The 24049-nt window shown below is 40.1% G+C and overlaps 1 protein-coding gene across 1 annotated transcript in view; it reads right to left on the bottom strand.

Moving 5' to 3' along the window:
• Positions 1 to 16052, bottom strand: part of LOC121003696 (keratin, type I cytoskeletal 19-like) — a 34917-nt gene extending 18865 nt beyond the window's left edge. Inside the window, exons 1-2 of the mRNA XM_040435564.1 lie at positions 15589 to 16052; positions 780 to 862 (exon numbers count right to left, since the gene is read on the bottom strand). Of these exons, the coding sequence (XP_040291498.1) occupies positions 780 to 862; positions 15589 to 15966 (461 nt within the window). The 5' untranslated portion in view covers positions 15967 to 16052. The remainder of the gene's footprint in view (positions 1 to 779; positions 863 to 15588) is intronic.
• Between the last annotated feature and the right edge of the window lie 7997 nt (positions 16053 to 24049).

Here is a 24049-nt window from a genome sequence, read left to right as displayed (position 1 = left end):
AATAAAAATCAATGGGCCATGCATCAACAAATCAGGCGTTGTACTAGGTATAACATTGCATATTAGTTTCTTCCAGAATCATCTAAATATACTACATCTTTTTTAGAATGCTTTACCACAGTTTAGTTCAATAGAAAACCAAACAAACTGGATTTTTATAAGATGCCTAGTCGGAATATTAACCTTCAAGGCTTCAAATAATTTAATGATCTACTTTCAAAAATGCATTGATGACATAAACATGACTGTAAAGTACAGAATGAGCTGCCATCTGTACAGTATTTTAGGCATTACTGTAAATGTTGAGTAGAAACTCGGTTGGAAGGATGTGTGCATTTTTACATCATTTGGATCATTACCACTAATAAGGACTCCAAGTGGACTAAATATATTTACGGTAGGGTGTGTTATCTTGTTAAGACAGGTTTGTAGACCTACATTTATTATATTTGAAGAGTGTGAACATGGAACTTAGTCAACACTAGATACTTGACCATGGTTGCATTGACCCATCAACGTACCGGGGGTCTAGACTCTGACACAACAATGGGAACAAAAAGTCCAGCAGAAGATAAACTCATTTAGAGTTGACTTGATTTGGGCCAATCATTTGTCACTAGCTGATTCACAAACATCCATATTCTGGTATCCTTTCCAGTTGCAAGACGGTCCATACTATGACCTGGTAGCCTATATTGTAGCCATCTCATTCAGTAAATTGATATATTAAATTAGTGTAAGTATGGCACAGTACCCATGTACACAACCCATTTACTCACTTGCGCTTGAAGTCATCAGAGGCAAGTTTGGCATTTTCCATCTGTAGTGTTAATTTTGCGCCATTTACATGTCCATTAATAAGCTGTGAACAGAGAAAAAACCTGAATGAATGAATAAAATAGGAACAAAATATACATACTCATGTCCTGCATGTTTAATGTTCAGTTATCTTGCGGCTTAACCTCAGGACCTACATTGATCCCTAGAACTGCTTCATTAAGTCCATGGGACTGACAGAAATATCTAAGTATTGTGCTCGGCTACATTTGTTAGTCCCATAGACTTTGAAAGGACCAGCAGTGTCCTTGCTCGACTATTGATCCATTCAAACAGGGACACGGGACCCCTATTCTGGCAATCTGTGAGGATCCTATCAATAAACTATTACTAATCTCGCAGTTATCAACTATTCAGGGGATAGATGATAATTTGTTATTACCAGAATAATCCTTTAAACTGCCATACATATTCCATTGAACTGAACATCATCATAGGGTTCTATGGTGATCTGTGTCATGGTTCAATAGAACCACAGGGGCCACGGTGTTGTGGCTGTAATACAGATCCTAAAATGCATTCTTATTAACCAATCCTTTAGTAGGACACTGAACCTGGAGTCTAGCTTATCTCTATTTATCGAACAGTAGAACATCTTTGGTTGCCTGTGAGGAGCCATTTCAGGTTGGGAATTCGAGTAGTGTTCCTCTATGAGATCATTGACAGGAAGTCCAGAAAAAAGTCTGCTCCATGGTCACTACAGTATGTCACATATATATCCAAATCTCATAACCTCCATAAATATCATATATTTATGTGTAATATATTAGCAGGCCCTTTATGGCATTCCGTAAGAAATTATAATACCTGATCATCTACACGGGCTATTGATGAAATTCGAAGACTTCCATCAAACTGACCAGATTTACAGTTTATGGCATAAGCTAGAGATGGTTTAGCCACTTCAAGTAGGCAGCTATATGGGCCTTCCACATATATGCAGCCACCTCCTTTATAACAAGAGACACATGACTTGCAGTAATCAATGAAGAAGTGGTAACAGCACTCTTTTGGAATGTAGTGGCACTTAATCTGACTTGATGAGAGAGTCCTCTCCAACAATGAAATTATGGAACCAATCAAAAGCTGTGAAATAAGTAATTTACCAAAGTATCCATTAAGCACTAAGATCCCCAGTTCTTCCAAGTGCTCCATGATTAGCCCAAATTAGGACATCATGGAGGGAATTGATAAAGAGACCGCAAAAGTCTCCATTATTCCTCCCCTGCATATACTGTCTGTGTAGGAGGTTATTCAGAGATTATAAAAGATGTGTTTTGACAAACATAACAACATTTCATGCTCTGTCTCTACAAAATCCCAACCAAGTAATGTAATTGCATGAACACTATGACTCTAAGTTGTCAGAAGAATTTATTTGAAGAGTAACTTCGGGTTTTGTTAGTTTGTCACTGACAAGGCGTGGGCTCCATGTTTGAAGTTCCAGCAATAACTTGCTAATGTAAATGTGTTAATCCATCCATCTGTACTATTAGCAGAGGGATCAAGGGTGGGACCCATTTATAGCTGCCATGCGAATAAAACTCACACATCTATTCAAATGACTAGTGATTGTACATGAAGCCTGTCCTCAAAAACCTTTGTATACTGCTCAGCCGATACCAAGCTGCCCGCTTGTTCTATTAAAACACAAATAATGGCCCATGGGTACAATGCCCTAGTTTTCTTGAAGACAGGATTAGGGATTGTATAATACAATGGGTAATTTGGGTGGGTCTTTTAGAACCAAATAAAATCTAATGTCTTCATTTTTGGGGTTATCACATTGGTCTCATACAATGCCTAGGCAGGGTTCTCACTTAAGCACATGACCATATTAGTGATACGTGTTGTACAGATCGGATCCATATTGTGCTGTCTGTGGACTACTACGGGCTTATACTGGGTTTAAAATACAGATCTGTAGGGAGTCCATATGCTGCTGTACATGGTTTATACATGTGGGATTGCTATGTGGAAGGACTTTAAAATAGTAACAATAGTAATAGATGTACTCACAAATTTGTATTCTGAGGGAGTGGATGTGACATTTTGTAGATTTATCTATTACAATATTATTTCATGAGTTGAACCCAGGCTTTCATGCACCTAAAAGTCTCCTATGCCACATAAGTAAATTCCAGTGTTATAAATGGTCGGGACTCCTTTACAGATTTTGTCTCTCTTGGTTTCATGTACTGTATTACTTCATTTCCCCGGGGGTGGCATTTCAGAACAACACTTGCTGTTGAGTTTGCCCACAGATTACAGCTGATTATTGGGTGTCTCAACCAAAATGAATGTTCATTGGTTGAAGTTTAACAACAAACATTCAGCTTAACCGACCGATGATAGACCAATATAGTTTGAAATAAAGCCAACCGTGGTTGATATTTTAGTACAATAGTCAAGCGAAAGATCTTTTGTTGAAAGAACCCAGAAAGAACTTTTGAACAACAACTGTCACAGCCAATATGGACTAAAGTGTGTCTGGCCATGTTCACCAGATGTTTGTTTGTTCAACTGCTGTTCAGCCATCAACTAACTCCTATCTGATGTGTATGCCCATCTTTAGCATAGGGAAACCATGTGATCAGCTTACTGTATTTTCGGTATACCCTTCTGAAAAAGTGGACAGCCCCTTTAATTCAGATTGCATGAACGGTATTAAAACCTGCACTTAAAGAACTTGTCATGAAGTAAAAAAGCATGTGTCTAACCTGTCTCCAAACAAATCTGAATAATCCATGGGGAGGTTTATTGGGTCTAGACAGTCATCACTTCCTCTTCCGTGTTTACGAGACTACTGGCTTAGTCTTCTCATGATGCCTCACAATATCATGAGTGCAGCCTGGGAGACTCCCTCCAACAATTTTAATCCCATCTTAATCTCAAAATACCATTATGAATAAAAACATAATTTACTGCAATAACTCAATATACATAACAGGGCATAATATTAGGATGCTTTAGGTGCAGCACATACCTGCTTCGGCAAAGTATACATCAATATTAAGAATATAGTATATTATACTATTGGAGCAACCAAACAGATTGCTGTGCTCTTTTGGTTGGGTGACTGTAAAAAAATAAAGAGAAGGAATCTGGTTTCTACAGGCAACTTGACCATTTTCTTTTGCACTATTTGGTATATCTCCCTATTGTATATCCTAAAATATGAGCTACTGTATGCCTAGGATTTTACTTTCCTATCACAGCACCAACAGGTCTAAAGTTGATTTGAAACCCATCACCTATGACTTAATACTGTTTTTATGGGTTGAATATAGAATGTATTATGATATATGACCTGTGTATTTGCATTGAGCCTCAGACCTGCTCCTACAGCTTCTGTAGACATGGAGCTTCTACATGTGTATTGCTCCATACCCATACAAGTCAAGGAAATCAATTACTGATATTACAATTGTGTCCAGCTATCCAGCTATTTACATTCTTACTGTGACTCATCAAGTGATGCACCCAAAAAGCTGTCTCTTGCATCCAGTCATTTAAATTACTTCACTTGACTGGCGGCAGAAGTCAACTGAAGAAATTCTATTACTGAGAAACTCAAGTTTGGCACAAGCTGCCCAGCTTGCTTGCACATTGTTTAAGAAAAAGAAAAAAAAGATTACATCAGGATCATTTCTGTCATGCCATTGAAATGATTATAATTACCTGATTAGCAAGCAACAGACATGTAATGACAGTGAGCAACTAAAAGAATAGGCAGTATGCCTCAACCAGCCAACAGTATGAGGTCAGTCACTGTATCTGCACAGTTAGCAATGCCCCAAAACTAAATTCTTAATTATGATGGCAATTCATGGTAACTATGGACACAATTCAGGGTGTTTTTAATAAAATAAATAATATCTTCATATTATTTTACCTTTGATTCCATTATAAGTTCATATGAAAAGATATTTGGACATTTTTGAAGCACTTTCTAAAACTGACAATATGGAAATGTCATAAGAGGTTTTCACATTGCAACCAAAGATTATAGGTATAAATTTAACCAGCTGCCTACAAAGGTACCATTACAATCCTGTATAGGTGTGCTACAGAGCCATGTAAGCACTGTATATGGCCATATGGAGGTGACAGACTCCCTTTAACAGGGAACAGTCTTATCTTTTCAACCATAAGTTGCTATAGCTATGCAACCTGAGGAAAGATGAACCTATCCATTGCAGTCCTTAACATTATAATTCTACAGTCTAATTTCACATTGCTTGACAAGCTGTAGTGCATAAAAATATAAAGTGCTTAGGCTCGTTTATCAAACATGGACCTCTTTTAACTGTTTTGTTCCATCTGTTGACCTTACTCTTGTTTAGAAGTTTGTTAATTCATCTTCTCTATTTGTTACTTTGTCTTTTATGCTTTCTTCCACTTTCATGGTTCCCTGTCCTTCACTATTCTTTGTCCATATATCAGAAAGCATTGAGATAACATTTTTGAAAGCTCTACACCTTTGATATCATGGCACAAATTTATGAATAGAGCAAGGTATTGATGGTATTGGGATGAGTTCCAAAAACTTTTATATTACTATAAGCTATATTACAAGCTATAAGGTCAATGGAAATTTAATGTACTATTAATGAAGAAACAGTAATCTATTCCACAAAATGAAAGACTTACACTACCACATTTTATTTACTGTAGTTCAGATGTGTTTTTGAATTGAATTTTTTAAAATTTCAGAATTATTTCTATGTGATCTATTTAATATACTATGAAAGCTGCTTTATCATGCACACAAATTATAGTAGCTCAGTAGTAGATCCCAAACGGGCCTGGATTTATGCAGATTTTTGTACTATAGCCTAAATGTAATCCATCTGATTCTGAACCTATGAGCAACAAAACCAGGATCTCATGTAAGTGTAATTATGACTCATCTTCTTTTTTTGGCCTTATAAATGCATACAATTAGGGTATTTACAAGGCACGGTCAACCTACAGTATATATGTATGTGATAACACCAAAGAATACTGAGTGTTTAGCACTATGCCATGATTGGCTATATTATACCTCACACACCTCTTATATGTTTAGCTCTATAGGATAATTCATAGACGTTATTTTATTTCCTAATTATTTCTTCAACAAAGATGAGTTAATCTACAAGATTCTATCACTGAAACAGTATGCATTCAAAAGCTATGACAAAACAACCATTTGCACATACACTGTACTTACTCTTGGCTCTCCCAGATGTCTTGAACATTTCAGACCAAATACACAAACGTTTAGCATTGCTTTTTGGGCATACAACTGAATTTGAGAAAGGCAACATATCCCTGTTAAGCATGGCCAATAATCCAATCTGTGCCCAAAGTGCACCAGGACCAAAACTAGTAATGTTCACCCCTTCACCCCTATATATAGCCATATTGTAGTATGGTCTAACCAGGGTCATTTCTAAATGCAAGGCAAAGGTGGCCATCACCCAGGCCCCTCTGCTACCAAGAAAAATCCCCATATTAGTATATATGGTATGTGGTGGCCATGTTACAGATTTTGAATTGGGGACCAGGAGGCTTAAATTAGTAATTTGGATACAACTGATTCAGTATTTCAACCTCCATTGCCAATCTCTAACATAACTAAATAGAAGTTGACCAGCCACGCTCTCTCCTTACTAGAATCTACAAAGGCAAACATTTATGGATTCACACATTTTGAAGACTCTGAAGGACAGGGGTGTAGCTATAGGGGGTGCAGAGGTAGCAGTCGCTACCGGGCCCAGGAGCCTGAGGGGGCGCAAAGACCCTTGTGCCTCATAAGACACTGGCATTATAGAAAGTGCATACTGGTCAATTTACACCTCTGGCTGGAGGGAAGGGGTTTGTTTAAGAATTTGGCATGAGGGGGTGCCCTTTCAATGTTTGCCTCAGGTAGCAGGAAGGATATGTGCTCCCCTGCCCCTTGCCAACAAGCACTGAGGGACGGGGACCCAAGCTGAACTCTTGCACCAGGGCCCATGAGCTTTTAGATACGACCCTGCTGAAGGAGATAGCCTACTGTCAGCCAAACTTGCTGTTTTTGACAGTATTGGCTGACCATCTAATTTGTCCCGGAAACTCCCTTGACAGATGATGTTGGAGGAGAAAAGGATAGGATCTTTTTGTTCTATAGGGAGATAAACCACTTCCAGAGGTGTCAAGAAAAACAGCTGTCAGCAAAACAATATATAAGGTGTGCAAGACTCATTCTGTGAAGTCCCAGTGAATAAAAGTCTTAATTATTTCCCCAATTTTAGTTTTTCTTGGATTTTTTTTTGTCTGCTATGAGAGGAAGTCATTAAAATTTGATTTGGTTATATTCATGGATGTATTGCTTGTTACTGGATATAGCCAGGACCAATGGCCCCAACCACATTATGCCCTTTCAGTGCCCCGCTTTTAAAAACTGGGGAGGGGGGCATAAAATGCCATTACTGTACAATTAAATTTAGTCTCCATGATGCTGAAAATGGTTTTAATGGCTTTTGTAGTCTTGATATTAATTTATGACATCTGTCCAACATTAGTCAAAATTAGGAATAAATATGTTCCTCGGATTTCTTGTGAAATATTGGTGAAAATGAGCTAGTGGGTCTAAAATCCTTCCTTTCTAGATAGATACATTGGGTTAAAATTGCTTTGAGGGACCTTTGGGGCCTTTCAAACACCAGAGCCTAGGTTCAACTGAAACCTTTATAGCTACGCTACTGCTTACAACTGTGTTTGATAGGGAGTTACGGACCCATGCTGGGTGTATTCTGTGCGCTGGCTTATGGGGCCTTTTGAAAAGGATTGTATTCTCCACTAGAATTCTCACTGTAAGGCTCCATTCAGATGGGCAATATTTCCATTTGTGTGCTGTTCAAGTCTGCACAAACTAGACTGCTTACAGACCCCATTGTAATATATGGGGCCATTCATACATCAACTTTTTTATGTGGACTGTAGATCTAGGTGAGTCTCAGATCAGAATAGCCTATGTTATGGTGCACTCCACGATTCCCTCAGACTGCAACCATAGCGCTCGGAGCTACCAGTGTGCAACTTATCGATCATGGTTAACTGACAAACCCCAGTCAATAAAACATATGGCCTTCTGTAGAAAGCCTAATATGACATGCATAAATCTCTCTGTATGGGCCCATGGAAATCTATGGGTGTCATATTACAGATCTGTACTGTACATATTCAAAGTATGTGCATTAGTTCTTAGGATGCAGAAGTAATATTTACTCTATTAATATTTCCACTGTAAACACAAGTATTTGGCCTTCTGCCTGGAGCAGAAGTTATTATCTGTGTATGAAAATCAAGAAGTTATGTCAATATGATACGATAGTACTGGATTGTTGTTCTGTGAAATTCTACTGTCTGTACTTCTGAAATTACATCCCCACAGAGGGAACTTTCACACAAAAGAACTATAGACATGTGTGAGCGGTTACATTTCAACCCTGTATTTGGAAACATCTGACTGACCACATTCTGATAATCTTGGGGAAGTCCAAATCTCTCAGACACCAAAGTTTTTTCTGGGATTTTATTACTGACGATAGGTCCAACACCCCATTCCTCCGCCAATCTACTTTTCAGTGTAGCTTTGATACCGGAAGTCAGCATTGAAACTACACAGCCCCATCCGTTAGTAATGGATGGGGGTGTAACAGCAGCATTGCTCTCACTCCCTTCAATGGCAGCAGCACTTGAGTAACCAGAGTAACCAGTCCGATCCACTGCAAACAGACAGAACTGTGTAGTCGAATGATGACTTTCTGTGTCGGAGCTACTCTAAAACAGCTGAGGATAGGACATCAATATTCTAATCCTGAAAAACTCCTTTAAGGTAACATCTACAGAATTTAGTTATCCCTCTAGATTGTCAGGGATATCAATAACATTGTTTGAAGTATTTAACATCAGTAGGAGTTCTAAACATAGGTGGCAGATGACCCTATATCACCGATTGTCACATTGAATAAAATCCTAAAAAGTGACATGGACATTGCGATAAGGTGGAAGAGCTCAATTCTTGATCCTAAAATCTCAGAACAAGGCACTAGTTCCATATTTGTGAACTCTTCGTCCATTAAAGCCTTTTGTAAGCCTCTTTAGAAATGTCACTTAGTTGGATCATACAGATCAAGACATTCTGAGTTGAGGATGTTAATCTGGTTTGTTGAGCTATATTCTAAGTACGGCCACAGTTTCCCTGATGCAGTTTTGGAATCCAAAACCAATGATTTGTCCAAGCAGTAGTAGTTCTGCAAGTTTAGCTTGGCAAGACCACAAATACAGACCAAAACCCATATAAATCTAATAAGTTGTCAATGTGTATACTCCAGCCATCACATGAGCTGTTATACATAGCAATGTCCAATGACGGTGATTTCTGCATAGTGGTGGTCACTGTCAGATAAAAAATAACTATCCCTTGTGTTGTAAAAAGGATCCCAATCCTATAAAACTGACAAAATCTAAAATTCAATGACACCAGTCAACAAAAGCTTTATTACATGATCCAGACATGAAAAACCAAGTGTACTGTATGTTACCATCTATAAAATTATACCCTCAAGTTGTATGAAGATTTGGTAACATAATTTGTTACTCTGGAATTGAAATGAATGACCAGGTGAAGTCTAGCGAAAAAAGTGGTACTTTTAATGGGAACATGAAAGTAGCTTATCTGTCTCTATTTATTGTTCTATTCAACACAAACTTTACGTCCTAGTCCTCAGCACATGCACATTTCCAGAAGAGGATAATTGATCAACACTGTGAATTTGTGCTAAGTGGACGTTTCCATCTCAGGAAAACCTATATGTCCCACCATGGCTTCTTTGACCCACAATGATTGGGAAGTGGATACTGGATGCATGAAGAAAGAGCTGATCTCACCTGTCTGATTTATGTTTGATGTTTAGATCATAATGTATCCATAATATTAGTTAATTATGTGTTTTGGTGTATTTTATGTTTTCATTTTATAGATTGTACGACTGTTCCTTAAAGGGAACATGTCACCATGAAAATGCAAAGTAAGCTACAGGCAGCATGTTATAGAGCAGAAGGAGCTGATCAGATTGATATTGGAGGTGGTCTTCTATGACTGTGCATACAGAGATAGCTGTCAATCACTGATAGGACCGCCTCCTGGACTACAAAGCCCAGAAAGAGCAGGAATTAAAATGAATGAAATACAAGTTATACTGTATCTTTTCCCACAAAACGATATATCAATCTACTCAGCTCCTCCTGCTCTATAACATGCTGCCTGCAGATCAGACACCATGTTCAATGTGACAGGTTCCCTTAAAGTGACTAATTCACTTAGAACTACAAAGGAAGTGTATTCATGTTTATTAGCACAATAATGCAGGGTGTCATTTTATGAACCATTCTATTACAGAATGAATGTTTTATTTAAAGTGTGTTATAGTTTATGTTATCAGTTTATGAACATGTCACATTTGTAAAGCATAGCTTTAGAAGATTCATTATATTGCTATAGTATTGTGCGAAAAGATTCAATATAACTTTCCTGCCTTCTTATGTTTAGGCGTCCAGTGGATAAACCTACTCAGTAGAACAGGAATTTAAATGTATAAAATAATGAATATTTTCCCACAAAACTATATATATATATATAGATCTTCTCAGCTCCTCCTGCTCTATAACCTGCTGACTGCAGATCAGGCACCATGTTCATTGTGGCAGGTTTTCTTTAACATTTCTGAATCTTTGCATTATAGCATCTAGTCATACATGTTAGATTATGAGTTCATCAATGAAATGTGTCTCCTATTAGGACCAGGTTCATATCTACGTTGTGAATTCCGGCACTCTGATCCGGTCACTTTATCCGGCATGTATGATGGCTTTCGGCTATACAAAAAATACTACACCTAACATTTTTCGTTTGGCCAAAAACCTGCATATATGCCGGAAAGTGGCTGGATTCCATTACACTGAATGGGCATCCGGTAGCGCACGGTGATGCCGGATACCGCAAACTCAGGCAGTCTGTTACTCCGCTAGAACAGACTGCCAGAGTTCACAGCGCAGATGTGAACGCTACCTAATCAGATATGTGGCGCACATTTTAAAGGGGTTATCCTGTGAACATTATTTATCCATAATCCACAGGATAGGTAATAAAGGAAGGATCGCTGCCACTGGGGATCAGTCCGACTGCTCAGACTCTAGAAATCCTGAGAAGAAATGTCCATGAGATCCCTGTCTGAATGGAGCATGCATGTCAGTCAAATTCACTTCCATGGAACCGATAGAGTGTGGAACTGATGGAGTGCTGTCTATGTTAGTCCCACAGAAGTGAATGAGCAATGAACCAACATGCACATTGCCAATTCATTCATATGGGGGACTTGGGACCCCTGATCTCAGGATTGTTGACGGCCTCAGCAGTCAGGCCTCCAACAATCCTACAATTATCATCTAACTTGTGTAAAGAGAATAAATGAAGCTCCTGGAATAACACTTTAAATAAGAAAGAGTAAGGCCTTATGCACACAAGAATGCTCTGTATGATGGCACAAAGAATCCTTGCTGCTAAGAATATGTGAACACCCTGCATGTTGCCATATGATGCCTTCTTAAGGTACCATATCCTCCCAAAGACTCATTGCTTGTCAGAGAGAACATCTTCTTGTATAGTCCCATAGACGCTGTAGGTGCTATATTCATACAAAACAGATATGTTAGCTGGCCATGTTCATCACACTGAAAGAAGGAGGACATCTTACATGTTATAGACATTACTTAAGCTATTGAGCACACAAATTAGTCTTCAGGAGCTGGTCCCTGGGCTTGCAGCTCCAGGAAGTGCATTTATTTGTTGACATGTACTCATCCATTTACATGTATCGCACATCTATGAACTAGCATATGAGAAGAAAGGAGAAATACAGTACCCCTCCATTAGTGATCCCTGAAAGTTCGGAGACCAACTGCATAGTAAAATAACCCTAAAAATTCTTTAGATAACTTTGTTCAGTTGACTTGATAATTGGCTCCTTCACATTATAAATTCATGTAGTTTAATAGCTGATGGAGATAATCTTTAGGGCCAGTCCACAAGGAGTTTTTTTGGCGCTGATTTTGGAGCGTTTTTGCCTCAAAATCAGCTAAAAAAAACAAGTCAAAAGAGCCTTCCATTCATTTCAATGGGAAGCAGCACTTGCTTTTTTTTTTTACACATGAAAAAATGAAGCGTGGAAAAAAGAAGCAGCATGTCCTATCTCGGTCCAGAATCTCCCATTGAAATTAATAGGAAGCTGAAAAAAACTGCTCTATGTAAGTCCATGAGTTTTTGTGAGTTTTCTGCGCTTTTATTTTGGCACACATCTGCTTCAAAAACCTTAAGCAGAAAATTCAGCTTTGTAAGGACCCATTCACACAGCTGTATGGTAACTATTCCGTGTTGCGGATTGCAAATAGTGGTCTGCAAAACACATGCACCGGCCATGTGAACTATGTATAGCAGATGCGGACCTATTCACTTGAATGGGTCCGCAATCCACAAGATACAGCAAAAGATAGGACATGTCCTATTTTTTGCAGTGTGGAGACACGGACTTGAAAGCCCACGGAAGGGCTTCCGAGTGTTTCCATGGACTTCCGATCCGCGCCTCTGCACCAGCAAAGATAGGACATGTCCTATCTTTTGCCATGTCTTGCGGATCGCAGACCCATTCAATTCAATGGGTCTGCATCCAAGATGCGGAGTTTACACTGCCGGAGCCCGTGTTTTGTGGTCCACAACATGGGCATGGCAACCATATGGTCGTATAATTGGGCTCTAATGAAATGAATGCCCATTGGTTAAAAAAAAAACACATAATAAATCTGAAAAAACATGCAGAATCTGTGCTGATTTTGTTAACTGGCCCTTAGTATGCTCTCTAATAGTGGGGAAGTGATGCATTTGCTGCAATTTTTAGCCAAAACTGTGATTGACTCCAACATGTATCTGATCATGGTTTTTCATAAAAAGAAAAAAAAGAAAAAGAAAAGAAAAGGAGAAAATGTGGTGTGCAAGTTAGATATACCACACCCTAACCTAGATGTGTGACCTTGGCCTAAGAATAGAAGGTGTTAAAAGAAACCTTGCAGCTCTCTGCTATGTAGAGAGATGAAAAGGTGTTGGTAGACACGCAGCATTATTTGGTGGTGGACGATGGTTCTGTCCAACTCACAATCTGCAGTTAATCACCACTTTTTATAGCTGAAAAGAATTCCTTCTTTGGCTTTATGTATCCAACATCATAAAAGTGAAGCATCTTCAGGATTCAGAAAACACGTGCAAGATACATATACTCACAAGGTTCAAATTCCTCCAAGCTTTGTATAATATTATCTCTTTAAGGGTACGACCACATGGCGAGGTCATGAGCCGTTCGGGTCACGGCCAGCTGCGGTCGAGACTGGCGGAGCCAATTAGGCCGCAGCTGCCTTTTATTTAACTAATGAAGACCGCACTGTATATATCTTCATTGTTAATGGCGGCACGGCACCTTCAATACCGTGTGGTCATTAACAAGGAAGACCAGCTTCATTAGTTAAATAAAAGGCAGCTGTGGCCTAACTGGCAGTGCCATTCTTGACTATAGTCCGCCGCGTCCCGAATGGCCCACGACCACGCCGTGTGACCATACCCTAAAGCAGCTCCATGCAACTCCACACCTCATGTACCTATCCTCCTTTTCATATGTATAGAGGAGAAAAATTCCAGGATCCAATTCCAGTAAAAATTGCAGCGTTTTTGTATCCAGTATAGAATTCAGCACAAGTACACAATCACTGCTGACGTGTTTCATGCCCTATGAGTAAGGGCAAACTTAGTGTCTGAAACATGTAAGCAGTGTATGTGTACCTGTACTGAATTTTATACTGGATACAATAAACCTGCAATTTTTGCTGGAGTGGGATGCTGAATCTTTCTCATCTATACACATGAAAAGGAGGATAGGTACACGAGATGTGGAGTTGCATGGAGTGGTGTTAAAGAGACAATACTATACAAAACTTGGAAGAATTTGGACCGTGCGAGTATACTTATCTTGCTCATGTTTTTCAAATGCTGAAGGTTCGTCACTATGGTGTGCCTTATTTTGTAAGATGTTCAACACATAAAGGCCTCATGCACACGACCGTGCCGTTTTTTTGCGGTCCGCAAACCGCGGATCCGCAAAAAACGGAAGCTGTCGTGTGCCTTCCGCAATTTGCGGAACGGGCGGCCGTCAATATAATGCCTATTCTTGTTCGCAAAGCGCGGACAAGAATAGGACATGTTTTGGTTTTTTTGCGGGGCCGCGGAACAGAGCAACGGATGCGGACAACACACGGAGTGCTGTCTGCATCTTTTGCGGCCCCATTGAAGTGAATGGGTCCGCATCCGAGCCGCCAAAACGGTGGCTCAGATGCGGACGCAAACAACGGTCGTGTGCATGAAGCCAAAGTCAAAGAAGAATTTGCTTTCAGCCATAAGAAGTGGTGACTAACTATAGATTGTGAGTTGGACAGATCCATCTTCCACCAACAACTAACGTTACGTGTGTATGAACTCCTTTTCATCTCCTTGCATTGTAGCGAGCTGCATGGTTTCTTTTTGTATGTTATTGAGATTGGAAAGTTACCTATTTCCTGAAATTTTCTGCGCTCAATAGTGCGGTCTTTAGAGAGGAATTATTGTATTTGTTTTATAAGAATAGTTTTTTAACAACTTGTCAACTTTGTTCCATATCAATGGCAAGGTCCCAACACTAAATTCCATTGTCATTATGGGAAATCTATACTTAGGAATATGCACCCTGTGATGATAAGACTGGTGCAACCTGTGGATTATGAAAGAGGTTTGCTTAGGAAAGATGAAAGGATGAGGGAAGAGAGACAGCTGCAATAGACGCTTTCACATCTTAAAGGATTAGCCAATGTAAGGAAGCGAAGAATATGTCATCCTGAGAATAGTAAAGAAGACAGAAACAACAAGACATGTGTAAGGCAGTGTAAGATGTCAAGGAGGCATCTTGCAAGGAGAAGGATTTAAATGATAAAAGTCACCAAAAATACAAAATATTTGATCTGTTTTTTGGAAAGCTTGGTAGTAAATGATATGGTCACCATTAAAGGGGATCTCTCACTTCAACAAATGGCATTTATCATGTAGCCAACGTTAATATAAGGCACTTACTAATGTGTTGTGATTGTCCATATTGCCTCCTTGATTCCTTTTTCCATTACATTATACATTGCTCGTATCCAGGGGCTATGACCACCCTGCAATCAAGCAGTGGTTGCTGTGCTTACACACTATAGGAAAAGGCTTCAGACTGTCTGGTGGCCAGGACCGCGGGAGTGTGCATAGGCCATCACTTTTTCCCATATTGTGTAGCATGTCCCCCATTGCTGGATTGCAGGGTGGTCATAGCCCCTGGATACGAGAAATGCATAATGTGATGGAAAAATGAATCGAGCCAGCAAAGAAAGCAATATGGACAATCAGAATACATTAGTAAGTGCATGTGAAGCTTGTCCATACATTGTCACTTATGTTATGAGTCGACATATGACCTCTTCTGTATCCCTACAACACCAATATCCCCTAGATTGGTAGCACAATTATATCTAGTCAGAGATGCCCACTGATCCAGTCAAGCTTTAAGAACAGATTCTGCAATATTATGGATTATAGACACATTTTACATCTCATACCTGAGACTGAAGTTCGGCAATGGTCTTCTCATATGAACTGTAGTCTTTTTTCTTGGTCTGTGTCCTTTGTTCATGCCATTTTTGGATTTTATTCTCCAAATCGGCATTGGTTTCTTCCAAAGATCGAACCTTCTCCAGGTACTTCGAAAGACGATCATTTAAATTCTTCATGGTCTCCTTGCCATTGTTGGATAGTAGACTTTCACCATAATCCTTTGCATAGCTATAACCTCCCATCGCTGAAGAAGTTGAACTAGATCTGGATACTGAGACCTGGCTTACACCACCAGTACTGTATGATGAGGAGCTGTAGGACCCACCTAGGCCCCCATTACCTACGGTGGACGATGACAGGAAGTTGCTAGTGTAGTGGCTCATGATCACGTCAGCTGAAGACCTTTAGCAAACATCAGCTATGATCAGCACAGCTGCTCTGTTGCAGAAGAGTATCTTAGCTAGTCTACTTTATGTCTTTCAGAGTGGGAGTTGCCTAGGAAGGCAAAAAGGTTGTGTCATCTCATTAAGTACGTTTCTCATTGCTCAATCCCGCACCTTGGTGTTATTATTTTGAATAACAAGTCGCTCCTTCTCTTTTTTTTTTTTTAACCCTCATTCATATTATACCAACAAGGTGTGTCAGAGGTGGAGGCTAATCTGCCAAGTTTCAAATCATGTTTCGGGTACAGTATCCTTACTGCAAAATCCGCCACAAATAACTCAGCAGCAGCTCTCCAGACTCTAGAGTATAATTACACTGTCTCCAAAGGTGTTAACTCCTTCTCTGCTAGAATGAGAGGTTTATTCATGAAAAGACCAGTAGACAATTTACAGGATAAAGTTAGATAAATGAGGTTGAATAATGTTAAGTATTGCAAACAGAAACACTGACAATAATGGTCCTTCTTCTTCTGACCTGGACAAGGTTCCCTGGCTAGCATTAATAAGTATTTAGCACCAGGTCATGCTTTTTGGTCAGTTTTTGGAAAAAAATCTTATCATTAATGATCCAAAAGAATACTTGATCAAACTGTTGGGTGGGTTTTGCTCTTGTGGAGAAGTGACGAGGAAATGTTGCTATATTCTCCATGAATGTACATAAACTTTAACATAAACTTGGCAGACTTGATGGGTTTACCATTCAAGTTACTTAACTGAAGAACCATTTTAATAGGGTTCTTTGCAGTAATTACCAAAAGGTTGCACCTGTAAAAAAAAACTAATTGTACTGTATCCATGGTTATGAATGTACCATCAGTTTTGCAGTATTAAAAGATAGGGAATCATAAAGCAAAGTAAAAAAAAAATCATAAGTAGTCTGACATGTTGAGTTGTTGTGTATTGAGGATCCTTGAGTTCTCTAAAGGAGATGATTCTGATTGCCCGCCCTCAGCCTATACAGAACATGAGCAAGTACATATTGAATAGCATCATAATATTTGTTATCATTGTACGCATACAGTAGGACATGTCATTAAAAGGAGTCTAAGGTTATTTATGAATCAATCCATAAGGCCTCATTTTTACAAGTATATGTATTTTGTGGTCCGCATAACGTAGATCAACAAAATATGGACGATGTTCATGTTTTGTCGGTGTCACATCCGCTATTTTTTGACTGAGCCACTGACTTTCACAGAATGGACATACAGATGTGGAAAGCACATGGATGATCCAATAATAATGCAACAAAAACGTCACACAGATGCCTTCTGTATTTTGCAGATCCTTTGTGCATGAGACCTAAGAGATAAACTTTAGAGGCAAGTGATTTTGTCCAAATTCATCTCCTAATAGGGATTCTTCTGCTGGACGTTTTAAGCTCATTTTTGTGCCAGACCCTAATCATTCCAGCCATGTGTGTATTTTCCAGAAATTTGAACCAGCGGTTAACTGAATTCCTTTTCTTTTTACCACCTTTTCCCAAAGAATGGTGCTATACACAAAAACTTGCAATGGTTTTTGGTGATCACAGCAATTCAAGCAATTTTTTACAAGGTTCTGAGGATCAAATATTGTCATCAATGATCCCTGTATTCAAGGACCAAAGGTACTAAAGCCCTTTTCTTTAAAAATTTTCATATACAGTACAGACCAAAAGTTTGGACACGCCTTCTCATTCAAAGAGTTTTCTTTATTTTCATGACTATGAAGGCATCAAAACTATGAATTAACACATGTGGAATTATAAACATAACAAACAAGTGTGAAACAACTGAAAATATGTCATATTCTAGGTTCTTCAAAGTAGCCACCTTTTGCTTTGATTACTGCTTTGCACACTCTTGGTATTCTCTTGATGAGCTTCAAGAGGTAGTCCCCTGAAATGTTCTTCCAACAGTCTTGAAGGAGTTCCCAGAGATGCTTAGCACTTGTTGGCCCTTTTGCCTTCGCTCTGCGGTCCAGCTCACCCCAAACCATCTCGATTGGGTTCAGGTCCGGTGACTGTGGAGGCCAGGTCATCTGGCGCAGCACCCCATCACTCTCCTTCATGGTCAAATAGCCCTTACTTTCAAAGTTTTCCCAATTTTTCAGCTGACTGACTGACCTTCATTTCTTAAAGTAATGATGGCCACTCATTTTTCTTTACTTAGCTGCTTTTTTCTAGCCATAATAAAAATTCTAACAGTCTATTCAGTAGGACTATCAGCTGTGTATCCACCTGACTTCTCCTCAACGCAACTGATGGTCCCAACCCCATTTATAAGGCAATAAATCCCACTTATTAAACCTGACAGGGCACACCTGTGAAGTGAAAACCATTTCAGGGGACTACCTCTTGAAGCTCATCAAGAGAATGCCAAGAGTGTGCAAAGCAGAATCTAGAATATGACATATTTTCAGTTGTTTCACACTAGTTTGTTATGTATATAATTCCACATGTGTTAATTCATAGTTTTGATGCCTTCAGTGTGAATCTACAATTTTCATAGTCATGAAAATAAAGAAAACTCTTTGAATGAGAAGGTGTGTCCAAACTTTTGGTCTGTACTGTACATACAGGGAAATTTCTACTTCATCCAAACAAGATGTGCTGGCTTAAGATATCCTATGATGACCATAGACAGAATATAGACAAACAGTATTCTATAAAGATATGGCTGTGTTCTACTGACTGATCCCCTATGCCGTGGTTAAGAGCATATGCTCCTGCAGTCTTATGGGCTCAAAGTACTCCTGTTTGTAAAGGTAAAGATTCCAAAAATTAGCACAGTATATATCATGGAAATGGTGGGTATGCATCTCCTGCCAGGGCATAATTATAGGAGATGCAGAGGGAACACCTGTACAGGCCCTAATGTCCAAAGGGACCGTGAAGCTCTTCAACTACGTAAGAAGACACCAGTAATACAAATGGCACCTATCTTGTGGCACCTATCTGTTTGCCATTATTAGGATCCAAATACTGGGAAACCCAGTTTGTTTGTATAGTGTATGGCCCTCCATTCATTTGTGTAGAAATAAACAGTCAGACGAAGTTTACCATGGTGATAAAAGGCAATACAAGCTCACTGAGGATTCTAGAGCTTTCCCTACAGCAATCAGTTGATCACTACTTTGGCTATCTTTAGAGAAGTAGTTGCTTCCACGAGACAACTCCGTCAAGAAAGCATATAAGGTTTGCAAGGGTCAGGTTCAATATTGGTGTCCTTTGTGGGATAATTACACTATTTGATAGGAATAACAAAGTAGTAGTACTGAAAAGTGTAGGTACACATATTGGCACCAGTACTAGCTGCCATCTTGGAAGGATTTCCACATGAGTTGCATTTTACTGATTAACTGAAGTTCTGTACCAGGTCAAGTTACTTTTATTTTATCTTTTTTAATTAATGGATGTAAAATATATCAGAAAGATTTCAACAAGTTGGCCGTCTGTACACATGACTTACAGTAAATGCCTATAATGACAATGAATGTGAAGAAACATAGAAATATACTTTACAGTAATAGTTTGATTTTGATGACCTATCCTAAGCATAGGTCATCCCCACCTGGAACCCCCCACTGATCAGCTATTTTGAGCACCTGCTGGAAACAATACAGTGGATGAAAGGCTCTGCACACTGTGTAGTTTCCGGTGTCAGTGTTCTGCAGCTCAATTTCCATTCACATTAATGGAAGGTGAGCTGCAGTATCCAGCATGGCCACTGGACAGTGGACAGAACCTTCTGGTTTTGGCTTTGTCCCCTGTATAATTTTGCACAGCTGCCTGAAACAGCTGATCGGTGAGGGCTAAAAAAGTGTCAGACCCCCAACGATCTGCTAGTGATGACCTATCCTGAGGATAGGTCACTGAAATGTAAGTGCCAGAAAACTCCATTAAATTCAATATAACTGGGGATATTTGAAAGTACTACTTACAATTAACAGCAGCAGTCAATGCCAAGATTCAGCTGCAAAAGCAAATGGGGTTGAGTTTTTAGCGCTAAGTTCTATAAAGGACTAGCAGAAGGACCGGCACGGGTATATTTCATCTATTTCATTTTATGTTTCTGTATGTCGTAAAAAGATATCAACAGTTTTCCCCATAACAGTGACCTCTACAGTACCCGCCCCTTTAAAAATGATCTCCATAGTGCCTGCCCCTTTAACAGTGACCTCTATAGTGGCCGCCCCTTAAACATTGACCTCCACAGTGGCCACCCCTTTAACATTGACCTCCTCAGTGCCCGCCCCATTAACAGTGACCTCCACAGTACCTGCCCCTTTAACAGTGACTGCAAGTTTAAGAGTGACCTGCAAAGTGCCTGCCCTTTTAACAGTGACCTCCACAGTGCCTTCCCCTTTAACAGTGACCTCCACAGTGTCTGTCCCTTTAACAGTGCCCACCCCTTTAACAGAGACCTCCACAGTGCTCGCCCCTTTAACATTGACCACCCCTTTAACAGTGACCTTCTCGTGGCTGCCCTATTAACAGTGACCTTCACAGTGCCCGCCCCTTTAACATTGACCCCCCCTTTAACAGTGACCTTCATAGTAGCTGCCCCTTTAACAGTGAGCTCCACAATGCCTGCCACTTTAACAGTGACCTCCACATTGCCCGCCCCTTTAACAGTGACTTCCACATTGCCCATCCTTTTAATAGTGACCGTCCCTTAAACAGTGACCTCCACAACGCCCGCCCCTTTAACAGAGACCTCCACAGTGTCTGCCCCTTTAACAGTGATCTCCACAGTGCCCGCCCCTTTAAAATTGACCACCCCTTTAACAGTGACCTTCATAGTGGCAGCCCCTTTAACAGTGACCTTCACAGTGTCTTCCCCTTTTACAATGACCTCCACAGTGCCCACACCTTTAACAGTGACCTCTACAGTTCTTGCCCCTTTAACAGTGACCTCCACAGTGTTTGCCCCTTTAACAGTGACCTCCACAATGCCCGCCCCTTTAACAGTAACCTCCACAGTGCCCACCCCTTTAACAGTGCCCGCCCCTTTGACATTTACCTCCACAGTGCCCGCCCCTTTAACATTGACTACCCCTTTAACAGTGACCTTAATAGTGGCTGCCTCTATAACAGTGACCTTTACAGTGTCTGCCCCTTTAACAATGACCTCCACAGTGCCCGCACCTTTAACAGTGACCTCCACAGTGCTTGCCCCTTTAACAGTGAACGCCCCTTTACCAGTGACCTCCACAGTGCCCGCCCCTTTAATAGTGACCTCCACAGTGTATGCCCCTTTAACAGTGACCTCCACTATGCCCGCCCCTTTAACAGTGACCTCCCCAGTGCCCGCCCCTTTAACAGTGACCTCCACATTGCCCATCCCTTTAATAGTGGCCTCCCTTCAACAGTGATCTTCACAGTGCCCGCCCCTTTAACAGTGACTTCCACAGTATTTGCCCCTTTAACAGTGACCTACACAGTGCCCACCCCTTTAACATTGACCACCCCTTTAACAGTGACCTTCATAGTGGCCGCCCCTTTAACCACCTCAGCCCCCATAGCTTAAACACCCTGAAAGACCAGGCCACTTTTTACACTTCTGACCTACACTACACTACTTTCACCGTTTATTGCTCGGTCATGCAACTTACTACCCAAATGAATTTTACCTCCTTTTCTTCTAACTAATAGAGCTTTCATTTGGTGGTATTTCATTGCTGCTGACATTTTTACTTTTTTTGTTATTAATCGAAACTTAACGATTTTTTTGCAAAAAAATGACATTTTTCACTTTGAGTTGTAAAATTTTGCAAAAAAAACGACATCCATATATAAATTTTGCTCTAAATTTATTGTTCTACATGTCTTTGATAAAAAAAAAAATGTTTGGGTAAAAAAAAATGGTTTGGGTAAAAGTTATAGCGTTTACAAACTATGGTACAAAAATGTGAATTTCCGCTTTTTGAAGCAGCTCTGACTTTCTGAGCACCTGTCATGTTTCCTGAGGTTCTACAATGGCCAGACAGTACAAACACCCCACAAATGACCCCATTTCGGAAAGTAGACACCCTAAGGTATTCGCTGATGGGCATAGTGAGTTCATAGAACTTTTTATTTTTTGTCACAAGTTAGCGGAAAATGATGATTTTTTATTTTTTTCTTACAAAGTCTCATATTCCACTAACTTGTGACAAAAAATAAAAACTTCCTTGAACTCACTATGCCCATCAGCGAATACCTTGGGGTGTCTTCTTTCCAAAATGGGGTCACTTGTGGGGTAGTTATACTGCCCTGGCATTCTAGGGGCCCAAATGTGTGGTAAGGAGTTTGAAATCAAATTCTGTAAAAAATGGTCGGTGAAATCCGAAAGGTGCTCTTTGGAATGTGGGCCCCTTTGCCCACCTAGGCTGCAAAAAAGTGTCACACATGTGGTATCTCCGTATTCAGGAGAAGTTGGGGAATGTGTTTTGGGGTGTCATTTTACATATACCCATGCTGGGTGAGAGAAATATCTTGGCAAAAGACAACTTTGTATAAAAAAATGGGAAAAGATATTTCTCTCACCCAGCATGGGTATATGTAAAATGACACCCCAAAACACATTGCCCAACTTCTCCTGAATACGGAGATACCACATGTGTGACACTTTTTTGCAGCCTAGGTGGGCAAAGGGGCCCATATTCCAAAGAGCACCTTTCGGATTTCACCGGTCATTTTTTACACATTTTGATTTCAAACTTCTTACCACACATTTGGGCCCCTAGAATGCCAGGGCAGTATAACTACCCCACAAGTGACCCCATTTTGGAAAGAAGACACCCCAAGGTATTTCGTGATGGGCATAGTGAGTTCATGGAAGTTTTTATTTTTTGTCACAAGTTAGTGGAATATGAGACTTTGTAAGGGAAAAAAAAAAATCTAGGAACTCGCCATGCCCCTCACGGAATACCTTGGGGTGTCTTCTTTCCAAAATGGGGTCACTTGTGGGGTAGTTATACTGCCCTGGCATTTTCCAGGGGCCCTAATGTGTGGTAAGTAGGTAAATGACCTGTGAAATCCTAAAGATGCTCTTTGGAATGTGGGCCCCTTTGCCCACCTAGGCTGCAAAAAAGTGTCACACATGTGGTATCGCCGTTTTCAGGAGAAGTTGGGCAATGTGTTTTGGGGTGTCTTTTTACATATACTCATGCTGGGTGAGAGAAATATCTCGGCAAAAGACAACTTTTCCCATTTTTTTATACAAAGTTGGCATTTGACCAAGATATTTATCTCACCCAGCATGGGTATATGTAAAATGACACCCCAAAACACATTGCCCATCTTCTCCTGAGTACGGCGATACCACATGTGTGACACTTTTTAGCAGCCTAGATGCGCAAAGGGGCCCACATTCCTTTTATGAGGGCATTTTTAGACATTTGGATCCCAGACTTCTTCTCACGCTTTAGGGCCCCTAGAATGCCAGGGCAGTATAAATACCCCACATGTGACCCCATTTTGGAAAGAAGACACCCCAAGGTATTCAATGAGGGGCATGGCGAGTTCATAGAAATTTATTTTTTTTGGCACAAGTTAGCAGAAATTGATATATATATTTTTTTTCTCACAAAGTCTCCCTTTCCGCTAACTTGGGACAAAAATTTCAATCTTTCATGGACTCAATATGCCCCTCACGGAATACCTTGGGGTGTCTTCTTTCCGAAATGGGGTCACATGTGGGGTATTTATACTGCCCTGGCATTCTAGGGGCCCTAAAGCGTGAGAAGAAGTCTGGAATATAAATGTCTAAAAAATTTTACGCATTTGGATTCCGTGAGGGGTATGGTGAGTTCATGTGAGATTTTATTTTTTGACACAAGTTAGTGGAATATGAGACTTTGCAAGAAAAAAAAATATTATTTCCGCTAACTTGGGCCAAAAAATGAATGGAGCCTTACAGGGGGGTGATCAATGACAGGGGGGTGATCAATGACAGGGGGGTGATAAGAGAGTCTATATGGGGTGATCACCCCCCTGTCATTGATCACCCCCCTATAAGGCTCCATTCAGACGTCCGTATGCGTTTTGCGGATCCGA

The sequence above is a fragment of the Bufo bufo genome, chromosome 6, assembly GCF_905171765.1.
Source record: "Bufo bufo chromosome 6, aBufBuf1.1, whole genome shotgun sequence".
NCBI classification, from domain to species: Eukaryota; Metazoa; Chordata; class Amphibia; order Anura; family Bufonidae; genus Bufo; species Bufo bufo.
The sequence above is the reverse complement of the archived record's forward strand: the minus strand, read 5'-3'. Positions and strand labels throughout refer to the sequence as shown.